This window comes from Carcharodon carcharias, chromosome 15 (assembly GCF_017639515.1).
Source record: "Carcharodon carcharias isolate sCarCar2 chromosome 15, sCarCar2.pri, whole genome shotgun sequence".
Classification (NCBI taxonomy): Eukaryota; Metazoa; Chordata; class Chondrichthyes; order Lamniformes; family Lamnidae; genus Carcharodon; species Carcharodon carcharias.
In genome coordinates, this window is record NC_054481.1 from 90,561,079 (window position 1) to 90,578,937 (window position 17,859).

General features: G+C 41.1%; 1 protein-coding gene across 1 annotated transcript in view; it reads left to right on the forward strand.

Annotated features, from left to right (window-relative positions):
* The first annotated feature begins 4,942 nt into the window (after nt 1-4,942).
* The window catches only part of kif17 (kinesin family member 17), a 395,176-nt gene continuing 382,259 nt past the window's right edge, over nt 4,943-17,859 (forward strand). The window contains 1 exon segment of the mRNA XM_041206957.1: nt 4,943-5,173. Within this exon segment, the coding sequence (XP_041062891.1) occupies nt 4,943-5,173 (231 nt within the window).

Consider the following 17,859-nt stretch of genomic DNA (forward strand, 5'->3'; position numbering starts at 1 on the left):
GATGGGATATGTTGGCATAAAATAGAACAACTCACTCAAACTGTGATACAAGGGAGATTTGAAGTTTACTGCGGATCTGAAAATCCTGGTTCATTTACAAATTGTTGAAATAATTGCACCTGAATTTATATTTTTGAAAAATGCTTGAGTAAATTTAATAATTAGAGCCCCAAAATTACACAGTAAGATAACAGAATTAAAATGCTCAATGCATTCATCTCAAGTTCCTCTCAGTTAATTCTTCTACTAAAATGGCAGAGAGAGGAAGCTGAGACTCCATGGGCATGGAATTGGGCTCTGTCACGCCATTGGTGTCAGTGCTATGGAAGTATCAAAAGCCTACAATGGTGCCAAATTCCCAGTTGCTTCTGGTAGAGTGTCCCATGCATGCTCAGGAAGCATCAGAAGAGATGCTATCATGACGGCTCCAGATGATCTGATGCTCTTTTAACAAACTTGGTTTCTCATGCACAGTGTAAGGCAGTGCTGATCACTGTCAGCTGAAAGTGGGTTCACAGCCTGATGGATCCCGACTGGTGCTACTTAAAGGATCAGCCACCAATTTGCAAGTGAGGTACTTTTGACTTCTGTTTAGACGATTTAGTGGAAGTACAGTGTGCATCTTTTGAGGTATTTTGAAGAGCTGCTGCTTAAAATCAGGGAGGGAATAGGATTTGGTGATTGAAGTATGGAAACCGTGGCTGCACTTTCATAGAGAAAAGGCTACAGAGGAGAGAGAGGAGGAAAGGGGCTCTCTACAGAATGTCATAATAATAGCTGATTGTGGTTGTGGACTCCAGTAATAGATACTATGTGGTACTCTGTGCTATATACAGGGGTCACCTGACCTGGGGGTTGAAGGTCAGATAGCACATGTTGGAGCCTGTCTTGATAGAGTTCAGACACTGCAGAAATGTGTTCATGTCAGGAAGATGTGTTATCAATAAAGTTAGCTCAGCTACAATCTTGACAGCCTGTATGCATTATTAAAAAGAGAAATAAGAAACAAGACATAGTGTCAGAAGTAAACTAAACGCAACAATGGAGATTCTGAAACCACTGACAGAGCTCAGTTTGGAGGGCAATCTCGCCAAAAACTGGAGGAAGTTCCAGCAAAGATTCAAGTGGTACCTCATAGCGACGGCCAGTTATAAAAAAGACCCTCAGGTACAGTCTTCCAACTTTCTTCACGTAGCAGGGGAAGAAACCCTAGAAGTTTATAACACATTCATGCGTGCCAATCAAGCGGGCTGCTTTGTCCTGGATGGTGTCAAGCTTCTTAAGTATTGTGGGAGCTGCACTCATCCAGGCAAGTGGGGAGTATTCCATCACATTCCTGACTTGTGCCTTGTGGATGGTGGACAGACTTTGCGGAGTCAAGAGCTGAGTTACACTCCACAGAATTCCCAGTCTCTGACCTGCTCTTGTAGCCACAGTATATATATGGCTGGTCCAGTTCAGCTTCTGGTCAATGGTAACCCCCAGGATGTTGATAGTGGGGGATTCAGCAATGGTAATGCCATTGAATATCATGGGGTGATGGTTGGATTCTCTATTGTTGGAGATGGTCATTGCCTGGCACTTGTATGATGCGAATGTTATTTACCACTTATCAGCCCAAGAGTGAATGTTGTCCAGGTCTTTCTGCATATGAGCAAGGACTGCTTCAGTATCTGAGAAGTCGTGAATGATGCTGAACATTGTGCAATCGTCAGTGAACATCCCTACTTCTAACCCTGTGATGAAGGGAAGGTCATTGATGAAGCAGTTGAAGATGGTTGGGGCCAAGACACTGCCCTTAGGAACTCCCTCACCTAAGTCCTGGGACTGAGATGATTGATCTCCAATAATCACAACCATTTTCCTTACTGCTAGGTAAAACTCCAACCAGTGGAGAGTTTTCTCCCCATTTCCTATTGACTCCAGTTTTGCTAGGGCTCCTTGATGCCACACTCAGTCCAATGCTGCCTTGATGTCACATCACCTCTCACTTCATCTTGAGTTCAGCTCTTCTATCCATGTTTGGACTAAGGCTGTAATGAGATCAGGAGCTGAGTGGCCCTGGCAGAACCCAAACTGAGCGTGAGTGAGCAGGTTATTGCTGAGTAAGTGCCACTTGATAGCCCTGTCAACGACCCCATCCATCACTTTCTGGATAATCGAGAGGCGACTGAGGGGGCGGTAATTGGCAGGATTGGATTTGTCCTACTTTTTATTGTCACGGCATACCTGGGCAGTTTTCCACATTGCCAGGTAGTCACCAGTGTTGTAGCGGTATTGGAACAGCCTGGATAAGGGCGCAGCAAGTTCTGGAGCACAAGTCTTCAGTACTATTGCTGGAATGATGCAGGGCCCATAGCTTTTGCAGTATCCAGTGCCTTCAACTATTTCTTTATATCAGGTGGAGTGAATCTAATTGACTGAAGACTGGCATCAGTGATGCTGGGGACTTCAGGAGGAGGCCGAGATGGATCATCCACCTGTGGCTAAAGATTGTTGTAAATGCTTCAGCCTTGTTTTTGCACTGATGTGCTGTGGTCCCCCATCACTGAGGATGTGGATGTTTGTGGAGTTCCCTTCTCCTGTTCGTTGTTTAATTGCCCACCACCATTCACAGCTGGATGTGACAGCACTGCAGGGCTTAGATCTGATCCTTTGGTTGTGGGATTGCTTAGCTCTGTTAATCACTTGCTGTTTTTGCTGCTTGCCATGCAAGTAGTCCTGTGTTGTAGCTTCACCAGGTTGACACTTCATTTTTAGGTATGTCTTGTACTGCTCCTGGCATGCCCTCCTGCACTCTTCATTGAATCAGGGTTGATCCCCTGGCATGGTAGTAGGTAGAGTGGGGGATATGCAGGGCCATGAGGTTACAAATTATGGTTGAGTACAATTCTGCTGCTGCTGATTGTCCACAGCATCTCATGGTTGTCCAGTTTTGAGTTTCTAGATCTGTTCGAAATCAATTCCAATTAGCATGGTGGTAGTGACATGATGAGGGTATCCTCCACATGAGGACGTGACTGTCTCCTCAATGTGAGGTTGTGATTTTGTCTCCTCAAGGACTGTGGGGTGATTACTCCTAACAACGCTGCCATGGGCAGATGCATCTGCAACAGATGAGGACGAGGCCAAGTAAGTTCTTCCCTCTTGTTGGTTCCCTCACCACCTGCTGCAGACCCAGTCTAAATGGCAGTCCTTTCAAATTCAGCCAACTCAGTCAGTAGTGGTGCTACTGAGCCACTCCTGGTGACTGACTTTGCAGTCCCCCACCCAGAGTACATTTCGTGCCCTTGCATCCTCAGTGCTTCCTCCAAGTGGTGTTCAACCTGGTGCAGTACTGATTCATGAGCTCAGGGCAGGGCAGGGAGGTGCAGAAGAGGCAGCTGGTGGTAATTAGCAGGAGGTTTTCTTGCCCATGTTTGACCTGATGCTATGTGACTCATTCCAGAGTTGTTGTTGCAAACTCCCAGGACAACTCCCTCCTAATTGTATACCACTGTGCTGTCACCTCTGGTAATGGTGGTGTCTGGGATGTTGTCTGTAAGGTATAATTCTGTGAGTATGAATTTGTCAGTCTGTTGCTTGACTAGGCAGTGAATTATGCCTTGACTATGTCTTGACTAGACAGCTTTTTGGCACAAGCATTTTGGCACAAGCCCCCATATGTTAGTAAGAAGGGCTTTGCAGGGCTGAAAGGGCTGGGTTTGCCATGCCTAGGTCAATACCATGGTCCATCTAGTTTCATTCCTTTTCTCAGCTTTGTAGCAGTTTTGAGGACATTTAAGAGTCAACCACATTGCTGTGAGTCTGGAGTCACATGTAGACCAGACCAGGTAAGGATGGCAGATTTCCTTCCCTAAAGGGCATTTGTGAACCAGGTGAGTTTTTACAACAATCAACAGCACAATTACCAAGACTAGCTTTTTAATTCCAGATTTAAATTCCACCAGCTGCTGTGGTAGGATTTAAACTCATGTCCCCAGAGCATTAGCCTGCTCCTCTGGATTACTAATGACATTATCACTGTGCCACTGCCACCCCCCAATACAAACAGAAATGATTTATCGACCCTGTTTTGCAGGTGCCATTGCTTGTCTTAGTGCTCCTGTGTCTGAAACTGAAGATGGTTGATGAGAAGAAACCAACTCCCAAGAAGGGAGCCAAGAAAACCTTAAAGAAACTGTCAGCAAAGGACAGGAAGAAGCGGCGAAGGTCAAGGAAGAGTTACTGCATCTACATTTACAAAGTGATGAAGCAGGTTCACCCCAAAACCGGCATCTCCTCTAAAGCCATGAGCATCATGAACTCGGTCGTGAACGATATTTTCAAGCACATTGCAGGTAAGGCTTCCTGCATGGCCCATTACAACAAATGCAGCACCATCAGCTCCTGGGAGATCCAGACTGCCGTGCGCATGTTGCTGCCCGGGGAACTGGCCAAGCACACAGTGTTGGAAGGGACAAAGGGAGTGACCAAGTACACCAGCTCCAAATAAAACTCTGCAAAGGACTGAAAAACACATATACAATGCTACCACAGTACCTACAGCATGTCTGGGGGCCTTGGCTAATCAAGGTTATTACAGTGGGGATTTGCCCAGTGTTGCCATGAGATAAATTACTCACATTTTGTTCTCATCTGTAAATACAGATTTTACAAAGCTAAACTCTCCGGATATCTAATGAAGAAAGAGCATCATTGGACTCTCTAATTGATGGTCCTGCTGCTCCGTCTCCATGGCAACAGTTGGCAAGCAGCGAAAACGGAAGTGGCTCGCAGCCCACCGGAAGCTGGGATCGTCAGAAGACCTGGGCTGTTGCCGGGGCAACCGACGCTTGGGCTGCAGGATCCCGGACCCGAGAATGGTGGAGAATCGGCGAAATGGGGAGTCTGTAAGGGAGGGCCGTTAATAAAGAAAAGTAACGTGTGCAACGGGCGAGGGATGTCCTTGGAGACGGTGAGGGTGGTGGTCCGCTGTAGACCCAGTAATAGCCGCGAGAAGGACCTGAACTGTAAGGTGGTGGTGTCTATGGACGCTGCTCGCGGCCAGTGCTTCATCCAGAAACCTGGGGTCCTCGGAGAGCCGCCCAAACAGTTCACTTTCGACGGTGTATATTACATAGAAAGCACCACGGAGCAACTGTACAACGAAATCGCCTATCCGCTGGTGGAGGTAAAGCAGCAGCCAAAGGAGCAGGTTACATCACAAAACCATTGCGGGAACAGTTTGCACACAGTGTAATGCAGATTGATGCTTGGCTCTAAGTGAGCAACAGGCCAATGACCCTGTATTAATTGACCAATAGGTATCATCTGATGAGCCAGTACCACAGTACCCTTTTCAGCTTACCACTAATATAATAAAAAGGGCCAATTAATCTAAGATGCTTAAAATAAAGTAGCAAATGCCAAAAGTAATCTTACCAATTAAATTATTGTCTAAAATACATTGTGCAACTGCAGTTCACATTGGCTCTAGAAAGAACAGGCTACCTCCTCCCTAAGTTTCTCCTAGTTTGCCACCTGTCTAGTTCCATGGGCGCAATTGCCATCCAGCACTTCAGTCAACATATTGTGACAGTGAATGCTGGCAGCCAATTGAACCTGCCTTAACACCCACACCTGTTCACTTTCTGAAAGGGGATCATTGAATAGTGATCAATTATGGGACCTTTGAATGACGTTTCCTCCCCAACACCGAGCACACCCTTGACAATATGACTGTTTATAATTCCAGAGCCCATGGTGGGGAATAGGGAAGGCAGTGTTATAGGGTAACTCCAGTTGTTTGACTCTTTTTCTGCAAAGTTTCATATAGTATGAATGTTATATACTGCAAAGTATTCCACTAATATGTAAATGTCCCACTCTTATAAATGTAATTGGATTTTCATGATTATTAACTATTTCTCTTCAATTCATATTATTTATGATTACCTGCATTTCCCATATACATATTGGGGTAGAACCAAACCATCCAACAGAGACCAACATATCCATATATGTAAGCTCAGTTAATATTGAGCTTCAAACTTAATAAGAAGCTAGTTGTTGTATGATTGTTATCCTTTCTGCTTATTCAACTTGGCATATTACAGACAGAATTGGGCAGTGAGCCAAAGTAGTGTGGTGTTTGGGTGATTGTAATAATAATGGGTTTAGAATCGTTCATTGCCCAGTGAGTTTCTTTTTTATATTTCCATAATTTTTTGCCCTCAGTCAGAAGGTGAGCCACTCACCACAGAATTATCCAGCTTCTGAGTTGCTTTACTATCTACGGTATTTATGTAACTGGTTCATTTGAATTTCTGGTCAATGACAACCAATGACTAGGGTGTCCAACACCTCATCCCCTTCCCGTGGCACCTTCCCATGTGATCTCAGAAGGTGCAACACCTGCCCCTTTACCTCCTCACCGTCCAAGGCCCCAAACACTGCTTTCAGGTCAAGCTGCACTTAACTTGCACCTCCTTCAATTTGGTCTACTGCATTCGCTGTTCCCAATGTGGTCTCCTCTACAATGGGGAGACCAAACGCATACTGGGTGACCACTTTGTGGAACACTTCTGGTCTGTCTGCAAGCATTACCCAGACCTTCCTGTCACTTGCCATTTCAACACACCATCCTGCTCTCATGTCCACATGTCCATCCTTGACCTGCTGAAATGTTCCAGTGAAGCCCAGCCAGGCACTGTACAGCCTTTTCCAACTTAACATTGAGTTCAACAACTTCAGTCCATGAACTCATTTCTCTATCTTCACCCCTTTATTCTACATTCATTTTTATTTTTTTTATTCATTTATCTATGTTTTTATCCCTTTTTTATCCCCCATTCTATCCCATTTTCTATCCTGTTTTTCCCTACCACTGCCCCCTCCCCCCAACCCTATACCCAAAACTTGTTCATGTTTTTTTCCCAGAGTGCTGGCCCTTGTTCTGCTAATATCACATTCTGCTTTCTTACCTTTGCCACTATCAGCACCTTTTTTTAGCCATTACCACTACCATTAAAACTCCCTTTGTCCTTTAGTTCATGACATTTTTGTCAATTTCTCCTTTTTCCCCACCTATCACTGGCCTTCTGTCCACCTGCTCCACTCCCTTAAACAATATATATACAAATCCTTGGTATTAACAGAGGTCATTTTAGTCCAGTGTCCAGGTTTTAAATGTCCAATTTCTCTTTGAGCTTTAAATTCTTGACAATGTTTCTACAATTAGATTTTCTCGTCCAGCCACATGTATAATCTGTAAATTAAATGGTCGCAGTAATACGGCCTTGTATTTTGGTCTCAAAATTTGTCCAGAAATTTTAAAGGATTGTGGTCCGTATGAACAATTGTTTCTGACAAATTGTTTGCAACATAAACCTTGAAATGCTGCAATGCTAACACCAGACCCAGGGTCCCCTTTTCAATCATTGAATAACTTTTCTGTTGTACATTCAACTTTCATGAAAAATACCCTATTGGTTTCTCAATTCCAGTTTCATCTTCTTGCAACAGTACAGCCCCAATGCCTACATCACTTGCATCAACAGCCAATTTAAATTGCTTGGCATTAGTAGGTACTGCCAAAACTGGTGGTGTAGTTAATACAATTTTCAAACTGTCAAATGCCTTCTGATACTCCTCTGTCCATTGAAACTTCTTGTTCTTTTTTAATAGTTCCGTCAATTGAGCAACCACACTGCTAAAATTGGGTACAAATTTCCGGTAAAACCCATTCATGCCCAGAAATCTCAAAACTTCTCGTTTTGATGTAGGCACGGGGAAATCCACCATGGCTTTGACTTTCATATCTCGCGGAGCCATCTTACCATGTCCAATGGTATGGCCTAGATATGTAACCTGCACTTTTGCAAATTCACTTTTAGCCAAGTTCATTACCAAATTAGCTTCTTGAAATTGATTAAATAATTCTTCCAGATGTTATAAATGCTCCTCCCATGTTTGACTGAAAACTATCAAGTCGTCAATATAAACAGCATAATTGCTCAGTCATGCAGTTACTTTGTCAGTCTTTGAAATGTTGCTGGTGTATATTTCATATCAAATGGCATGATTTTAAACTGATAAAGTCCATCTAGCATTACAAAAGCTGATATCTCCTTCGGTCTCTCTGATAACGGTACTTGCCAACATCCTCTCAGCAAGTCAATCTTTGTGATAAATTCTGATTGCCCCACTTTCTCAATACAATCCTCCAACCATGGTATTGGATATGAATCTACTTTTGTCACTGCAGTCACCTTTTGATAATCCATACCCAGTCTTTATGTTTCATCTGGTTTCAATACCATCACAATAGGCGAACTCCAGTTACTGCAACTAGACTCAATGATGTCATTTAGAAGCATGAATTCAATTTCTTTCTGTACTTGTGATAACTTTGCTGGACTTAATTTATAAGGATGTTGCCTTACTGAAAATGAATTCCCTATTCTTACTTCATGTGTAGCTAAATTTGTCCTCCCCAGCTTGTTCTCACAAATAGCTTTGTGTGATTGCAATGGCTTTTCCAAATCAATTTGACACTTGTCATGAAGGTAACTCAATATTACATTTAAATTTTTAAGTACCCCCTCATTATCCAATTTCATTAGAGGAAACTTAATTTCAGAATCCTTCATTTCTACCCCTTTCTCCTCATCGATCACCACTAATATCTCCTTTTGGTCCTCTTCCCTGCCATAGTACTTTTTAAGCATATTTACTTAACACACCCTCTGTTTCTTCCTTCTATCTGGAGTATTTATTAAATAATTTACTTCACTCAGGTTCTATTCAATCCTGTAAGACCCACTAAACCTTAGCTTTAATGATTCACCCAGTACTGGAAACGAAAGTACCAATTTTCCCCCAGCAATAAAATTACAAGCTGTGGCTCTCCTACCTGCCTTGTTTTCATCACTTGCTGTGATATCTTTAAATGTTCCCTAGCTAACTCACATGCACTGTTCAATCTTTCTCTGAAGTTTGTTACATAATCCAGGAGAGTAGTTTCCGAATTTTGACCCACCATGAATCAATTTCAGTGGCCCCCTTACCTCATGACTGTAGACTAATTCAAAAGGACTAAAACCAGCCTATGCATTAGGAGCACCCCTAATAACAAATAACAAGAATGGTAATTCCCCATCCCATTCTTGTGGATAGTCTTGACTATAAGCCCTCGTCGTGGTTTTTAAAATTTGGTGCCATCTTTTCAAAGCCTCTTGTGATTCAGGATGGTAAGCTGTTGATTTTAAACTGTTCTATCCCCAAACTGTTCATTACGTCCTCAAACAGTTGTGACATGAAATTTGAACATTGATCTGATTGTATTCCTTTTGGCAAACCATATCTTGTAAAAAATTTAGTCAACTCTTTCACAATTCTCTTTGTTCTAATATTTCGCAAAGGTATTGCTTCAGGAAACCTCGTAGACACATTCATTATTGTCAGCGATACACAATCAGTCACGACCCTAGTAAAAGTTTTCTCAAATGCTTGAATTGGAATTGGTGTCAGCTTAATCACTGCTTGTGGTTTCACTGTCACCTGACAAGTGTGACATATTCTACAGAATTTGACTACATCTCTATGAAATCCAGACCAATAGAAATGTTTTTGTATTTTCACCTATGTTTTTTTTAATTTCTAAATAGCCCCCTACTGGAATTTCATGAGGTGGTCTCAGTGTCTGTGATGTAAGTATAATAATTTGCATAATATGTTTCTGGTTTATTGTTAAGTAGGTTTATGGGGGTAAGTATAGTTGGGTCTGTTTGTGATTTTAATTACATTTGGAGTCAAGTAGACTGCAAGCTTTAAATCATCAAAAGAAATGCTAATGAGTAAACATGGATGCTGACTTAGCATCTAAGATGTGAAATGAATTTGCATTTTTAGATAAATGCAGGGATATTTGGATTTCAAATGGATCTTAGTCTGTTTACAACAAGCTAGATCAGCAAGGCTAAGGAATGTTTTTGTTTTCCCCAAAGGTTATTGACAATATATAGTGGCAACATGAAATTTTTATATTATAAGGAAGATACAGTTTCAAAGACATATGGAATTATATCATTTACATATTAAAAAGAGAGAAACATATATAAAGGAGAATGAAAGGTTATGTGTCAGAAGGCCATGTAAGATCTGACAAGAGTGTGTGAAATAGCCTTAATGAAGCCTCCAGCATTTGTGCATGAGTCTGCTATGCAAAGAAACTGAAGTTGGGCAAAAGCCATTTGGAATTCCACCGTCCAAGGTATTATGTTAACTTGCTGAGTTTGTTTTAAATCTAAAATCTATTTTGGGTCGTTGCCTTAAAGGAAGTGTAAAGGGCGTTAGGCTAATTAGAAATTTTAGGAGTTATTATAGTAGTAAGTAATTTGTAGTCTTATGTATGTGCTTGAAATCTTTTATATTTTGTTAATAAATATTTTAATTTAATTATTAAAATCTCTAAAGATCTTGGAGGACTTATTACCTCTGAATTCCATGCACACATCTCGTGCTAAATACAAATCGCAAAACCGTTGTGATAGCGCGATAGTTTCCCTTGTGGATTTGGTCAGCCTGGCACACATCATCTGCCATGTCACAACAATCTAATTTCTATATCTAGATAGTGTAACAATCTGATGCACATCCACCCATTTTTCATCTGCTGAAATTTGATACGGTCACCAATTCTTCATTAACACATTACCTTTAAAGTAACAACATTCTGGAATACATTTGGCCTCTGTTTCTGAGTAAGCTGTCTGATATAACTGTTTTATTCGTGGATCCTTTTGTTCTAGCCTTACCAACTGAACTGAAATAAACATTTTAGCTTCATTCTCTTCCATTCTCTCTCCCTGAACAATCTTATCAAAGATAGCATCAGATAATTGAACTTCCTCACCTCTTCCCTGTCTTTTAACTTCCTCTTCTTCCTGTTTCAACCTGTCAGTCTGTGATCTCGTTACTACACAATCTGGAAGCAATCCCGGATGCGCTTTCTGTAACACCTCTATTGAATGCACCGCCACAGGTTGCTCAACTAATGTCGGCATCACCCACTTCCATGACCCAGCTATATAATTACGTAAAATAAATTGAACCCCTACAATGGGCAATTGTTCCACTACTCCAACAATCACCTCACTTGTTTTCCACTTACTCTTTAAATTTACCTTCTCCAATGGAATAGACTTAGCATCTCCATGAATCCCACCTATTATCACCTTTTCCTGCAATAATCCCTCAGAACAACAAATATCACTATCCCATAATATTAAGAATTGACTAGCCCCTGTCTCTCTTAAAATTTTAATTTATTTACCTTTCCACTCTGTAGACATGGAAAGATTTCCCCTTTCACATACGAAATCTTTAAACATTACTGCAACCTGCTCTTCAGAATTCCCTTGGGTAAGTTATGAACATACCTTCCTTACCTATCGCTGATTCTTCCTGCTTTCCCTGTACACAAACCACCGGTTTTTCTTGTTCCCGAACCATAAAATCCACAGTACTTTTACTTCCAGAGCTTTTCTGCATTCCAATAACTGTAACAAATTTTCCCTGTAACTTCCAACACATTGATTTCGTGTGCCTCAATTTTCAAGTGCCACTTTTACTCTTAGCACCTTCCTTTTCAGTCTGAGAAAAATCTTCCTGAGAATTTCCAACTACTCTTTCTCTTCCCTAACTACCTACCTTCCTTTCACCTTCCCACTTTCTATCCTTCTTTGATTTAAAAGGGTGATGAAGAAAAGGTTTAGCTCTATGAACTAACTCATAATCATAAGTTATCTCTGCTGCTTGTCTTACTGTTTTAACCCTCTGTTCCTCCTTATAAGCTCTCATTACTGAAGGAATTGAATCTTTAAATTCTTCAATAAGAATAACTTCTCTAAGAGAAGTTATGTTGTCTCTACCTTTAATGCCCATATCCACCGGTCAAAATTACTTTGTTTACTCTCTCAAACTCAGTATAAGTTTGCCTAGGCTATTTCCTTTATTCCTAAATTTCTGCCTGTATGCCTCAGGAAACAACTAATATACACTCAAAATAGCCTTTTTTAGTGCATCATAATCCACCAATACTTCTTCTGACAGTGAAGCATAAACCTCATGAGTTCTACCCATTAACCTAGACTCTAAAAGCAATGTCCAGTTTTCTTGTGGCCATTTCATCTGTTTAGCTATCTTCCCAAATGAAATAAAGACCGCTTCTGCATGCCTTTCTTCAAACTTCGGAAGAGCTTGCACAAATTCAAACATCTACCCACTGGGCTTTAGGTAGAAGATTCTGTCAACGTCAGAACCTTCCTCTGAGGTCTTTTTTTTAAGGTCCAGCTTTTTAAACCAGTATTCCCTTTCTCATTCCTTCTCTCTCTCCTCTATTGCTATCTTCTCCCTCTGGAGGTCAAGTTTTCACATTTCCATTTCTCTTTGAAATACTTTCTCTTTTTCTCTTTCCTTCTCTTTCTCTGACCTTTTTCTTTCTCTTGTTGCCGGAGGTCACCTATAATGGTTATTGGCTTAGTACAAAGAGGAGAAGAGGCAATTCTCTCTTAACTCTAAATTTGCTTTATTCATGTCGTTAGATCATCTACATATAGCTTATACATCTGGTTAAATATAGACATGCAGTTTACAGCAGGCTTTACAGTTTTATACACAAAACTAGGATCTAAACGCACACCCACTAGGTTTCTCTGACACTCCCTGAGTGGTCACAGAATATAAAAGCTAATATCCGAAAAGGAGAGCTGACGCTGGCCAGTCGTTCCGTTCTTTCTCTCTCTTTTGTGTCTCTACGTCGCTGACGTAGGTTCTTCCGCTTCTGCGATGGTTGGTCTCTGGAGTCTCGCTGCTCCACACCCGAAATCCTTCCAGTATTATACTGAATCTTATCTCTTCAAGCTGTGCTGTCTCTCTCCCATTGGTTTAGGCCTGCTTGCCTGATCTGTGGCATATTGTCATTGGCTCTGTTCCAAGACTTGCAGTATCACCTCGTTCCTCCTTTTCTAAATAAGGGCTCATCACATTTCCTTTGTCTTCAAGACACTCAGCTACTTCAAAACCGGTTCTAGTCAGTTCAGCCCAGTGACTGGAGCTCAGGTTTCAAAAGTTGCTCAGGTCAGTGACTGGACTCAGGTTACTTCAGGTCAAAAGTTGCTTTTGCCTGTGTCAGCAGTTCAGCTGCAGCCCCTGGCCAACACTCTGTTGCCCCTTGTTCAAGTTTTTTCATTGCCATTACTTGTTCAAATTCAAGCTTCTTTATTTGTAACTGAAGTCTCATGACCTCCAGATATGACTCACTAGTTTCAGGTATCACTTCCAATTTCAAATGCTATGCTATCACTTCAACTATGTTTACTTTCTTTGCCCCTACAGGTAACCACAACAGTAACTTATCCGCCAATTCTGTTAACTCACCCTTAGACACTTTTTGTAATCCAATCAGAGTTATGTCTTCTACTTCCAAAACTGTTTTAGTCATGGATACAGCCATTTTTCCAGTCTCGCCACCTTAAAAATCCCTCACACCAACTCCTGAATTCAATGTGCTTCTCGTACTCATAGCCTTAAAATTCACCAAAGAAGTTCAAATATCCCGCAATTAGCCCCCAATTTGTAATGACATGGCAGATGATGTGTGCTAGGTGGACCAAATCCATAAGGGAAACTTGGTCACGCTATCCAACAATTTTGCAATTTATATTTATTATGAGAAGGTGTGTGCACTCAATTCAGAAGTAATAAGTCCACCAAGTCCCTTAGAGATTTTAAAAATGAAATTAAAATATTTATTAACAAAATATAAGGATTTCAAGCACATACATAAGACTATAAATTACTTATTACTATAATAGCTCCTAAAATTCCCAATTAACCTGACCCCTAGTTACACCCCCCTTAAGGCAACAGTCCATGATTTTAGATTTAAAACAGAACCAGCAAGTTAACACAATATCCACTTGACAGTGGAATTCCAAATGGCTTTTCCCCAACTTCAGTTTTGTTACATAGCAGGCTCATGCACACATGGCTGGAGTCTTAATTAAGGCTATTTCACACACTCCTGTTAAATCTTACATGGCCTTTTTTCCACATAGCCTTTCATTTTCCTTTATATATGTTTCTGCCTTTTTAATCTGTACATTCCATTGTTCCATATGTCTTTGAAACTGTATCTTCTTCATAATATAAAAACTTTCATGTTGCCAATATTGTCAGTAATCTTTGGGAAAAATAAACACACTATATTTACAATAAACCAGAAAAGTATTATGAAAATTATTATACTTTCATCACACCCCATTCTACTTTTTACTTCTACCCAAGAATTCCCTTATGTTATGACGTGGCAGATGATGTGTGCCAGGCGGGTCAAATCCATGAGGGAACCTTGATCATGCAGTCGCAATGGTTTTGCAATTTGTATTTATTTTGAGGTGCGTGCCCTGAATTCAGTAGTACTAAGTCCACCAAGACTTTAGAGATAGTTTTTAGAAAATTAAATTAAACATTTATTAATGAAAGAAAGCATTCCACGCAAATACATAGGTCTACAAATTACTACTATAATAACTCCTAAAACCCCTAATTAATCTGGCTTCCAGTTACACCCCCGTTAAGGCAACAGTGAAAATAAATAGATTTAAACAGATCCAGGCAAGTCAACACAATACACTGGACAGTAGATTCACAGTGGTTTTTCCTAGCTTCAGTTTTTGTAGACAGCAGGCTTAATGCGCAGATACTGGAGGCTTTTCACATTTCTGGTAGAACTTACAATGCCTTCCCTGACACATAGCTTCAATCTCCTTTATACATGTTTCTCCCTTTTAATGTAAATCCCATTGTTCCCATACGTCATTGGAACTTTGCTTTTCTCATAATATAAATCCTTTCAGGGTGCTAATATTGTCAGTAACCTTTGGGAAAAATAAAAGCACTGCTTGGCCTAGCTCCTCTGGCTAGGTGTAACATCCTACCTTTTCTTTGAGATTTAAACTACTTTGATTTATCTAAAAATGCAAATTTGCCTCACCTCAAATTCTAAGACTTCAGCCATGTTTTTAGCATTTCAAACCTGGCTTCTTTTGATGAGTCAAATCCTCCAGACCAACTGTCTCCAATTCAATTAAATCTCTCTCTCACTGTCACACACGTAGACACACGCACACACACAAACCCCCACTATTAATCTACTTTTACAATAAATCACAATAATATTATGAGAATTATTATGCTTTTGGGACACTTTTATATTACAAGACTCTTGAGGATTCATTCACTTCTCCTGCGACCAAGCCAAGGTATGCCACAGCTCTCTGGAATTCACTTTGGTTTTGCTTTGGTGTTTCAGCTATTCTTTGAGGTACTGGATTTCCTGGGGATCCTTCTGTTGAATTATGGCTAAGCGATCCTTCAACTTTCCTTGAAGATCTCATAAACTAGGATGCCTCAGCTCGAGCTTGGGGCTCTCACTGCACTCTTCCTTAGTGGCTGAACATTAGAAAACCTCCTGGGTTTCTGATAGCCCTCTGTTGTGGTTTCAACTGCTGGTTCACAGCTCTTGGCAGATGCTGTATTTGTTTCCAAGCTGCTTCAAACTAACTTCTTGCAGAGCTCCAAATGAGCTGACTGCAGATCCGCACGGATAAAACCCAAAACAATAGTATATCCCTGCATGGCCCATTTCCATAGTAACGTGGCATACTTCGGGTTGTACCAAGCAGAAATGTAAACTAATTATCTTTTATCTTCAAAACAACTATTTGATTCTAAGAATATTTTATATCTCTAATGGAGACAACAACCCTTTTTCCAGACTTGGTGATTTCACCAAGGAATTTCCCTGTTTACAAGGTTTTGTTAACTCCTTTGATCTGGAGACCATATAAGTAATTTAAATTATTTAGTGAAATAATTGTAGACACCCTGTCCCTTCTAAAATCTCAAAGATGGGTCACCCATTGTTTAGGTCTCCCACTTCCAACTCTGACCTTATTGAATGAACATGGGTTATCCCTTGAACTGTAATTAATCCAGGTCTGGTTGATTTTTTTTATTCTTTCATGGCATGTGGGCGTTGTTGGCAAGGCCAGCATTTGTTGCCCATCCGTAATTGCTCTTGAACTAACCTTGCTAGGTAATTTCAGAGGGCACTTAAGAGCTAACCACATTGCTGTGGGTCTGAAGTCACATGCAGGTCAGACCTCAAGGACATTAGTGAACCAGATGGGTTTTTACAACAATCGATAATGGTTTCACGGTCTTCATTACTTAGACTAGCTTTATATTCCAGATTTATTAATTGAATTCAAATTTCACCAGCTGCCGTGGTGGGATGTGAACCTATGTCCCAAGAGCATTAGCCTGGGTCTCTGGTTTACTAGTCCAGTGACGTTATCTTTACCCCACTGTCACCCTAATACAATTAACAGTTTCTCAATCAAGTTTTTCCATGTATTTACATTTTTAAAAATTCCAATCCCCAGACTAAAAGTATATTTCTAAAACATATGAATTATGAAATCAGATTTTTGCAACAGTGGTGATGAACCACCTTTTAGAACCACAGCTGTCTTGAGTGGCGATAGTACTCCCACAGCTCTGTTAGATAGGAAGCTTTTGACCCAGCGTTAGTGCAATGTCATTGAAATGTTGAATCATGATTGTTTGTAACTTGGAGGGGAACTTGGCAGACATTGTCTTTCCTTGCATCTGCTGCCCACATCCTTCTGGATGGTAGAGTTTGCAGTGCTGTGGAAGAACACTTGGCATGTTTCTGCATTGCATCTTGTAGATAGTACACATTGTGGGAGTGATGGAGGAAGTGAGTGTTCAAGGTGGTGGATGAGGTGTTGATCAAGCAGGCTGCTTTGTCCTGAATGGTGTTGAGCTTCTAGTGTTGTTGTAACTTCTCATCCAGGGAGTATTCCATTACATTTCTAACATGCTTTAAAGGTGGTGGAAAGGCTGTTGGGAAGCAGATGATTCACTTGCCAGAATACCCAGCCTCATACCTGCTGTTGTAGCCACAGTGTTTATATGACTGGTTCAGTTAATTGTCTGATCAGTAGTGATCCCCGGATTTTAATAGTGGGGAATTCGACAATGGTAAAGCTGTTGAATGTCAGGGGGAGGTGATTAGACTCTCATTGGAGATGGTCATCGCCTGACTCTAGTGTGGTGTGGTTGTTACTTGCCACTTATCAACCCAAGCCTGGATGAAGTTGCCTAATTCTTTCTGCATGTGGGCACAAATTGCTTCATTATCTGAGGAATTTCGAATGGAACTGAAGACTGCTATCATCAGTGCACATCCCCACTTCTGACCTTATGATGGAGGGAAGTTCATTGTTAGCAGCTGAAGATGGTTAGGCTTAGGACTGTGCCTTGAGGAACCTCCACAGCACTGATCTGTGGCTGAGATGATTGGCCTCTAACAACCACAGCCATCTTCCTTTGCACTAAATATAACTCCAGCCAGTGGCGAGATTTTTCCCTGATCCCCATTGACTTCAATTTTATTAGGGTTGCTTGGTGTCACATGCAGTCAAATGCTGCCTTGATGTCAAGGGCAGTTATTCTCAGCTTACCTATGGAATTCAGCTGTATTGTCCATGTTTGGAACAAAAGCTGTGATGAGATCTGGAGTCAAGTAGCCCTGGCAGAACACAAACTGAGCTTTGGGGTGCAGGATATTGGTGAGTAATTGCTCCTTGATAGCATTGTTGACGACTCTTTCCATCACTTGCTGATGATTGAGAGTAGGCCGATTGGATGTTAATTGGTTAGAATGGATCTGTCCTATTTTTTGTGGAAGGGACAGACCAGAGCAGTCTTCCACTGTCGGGTAAT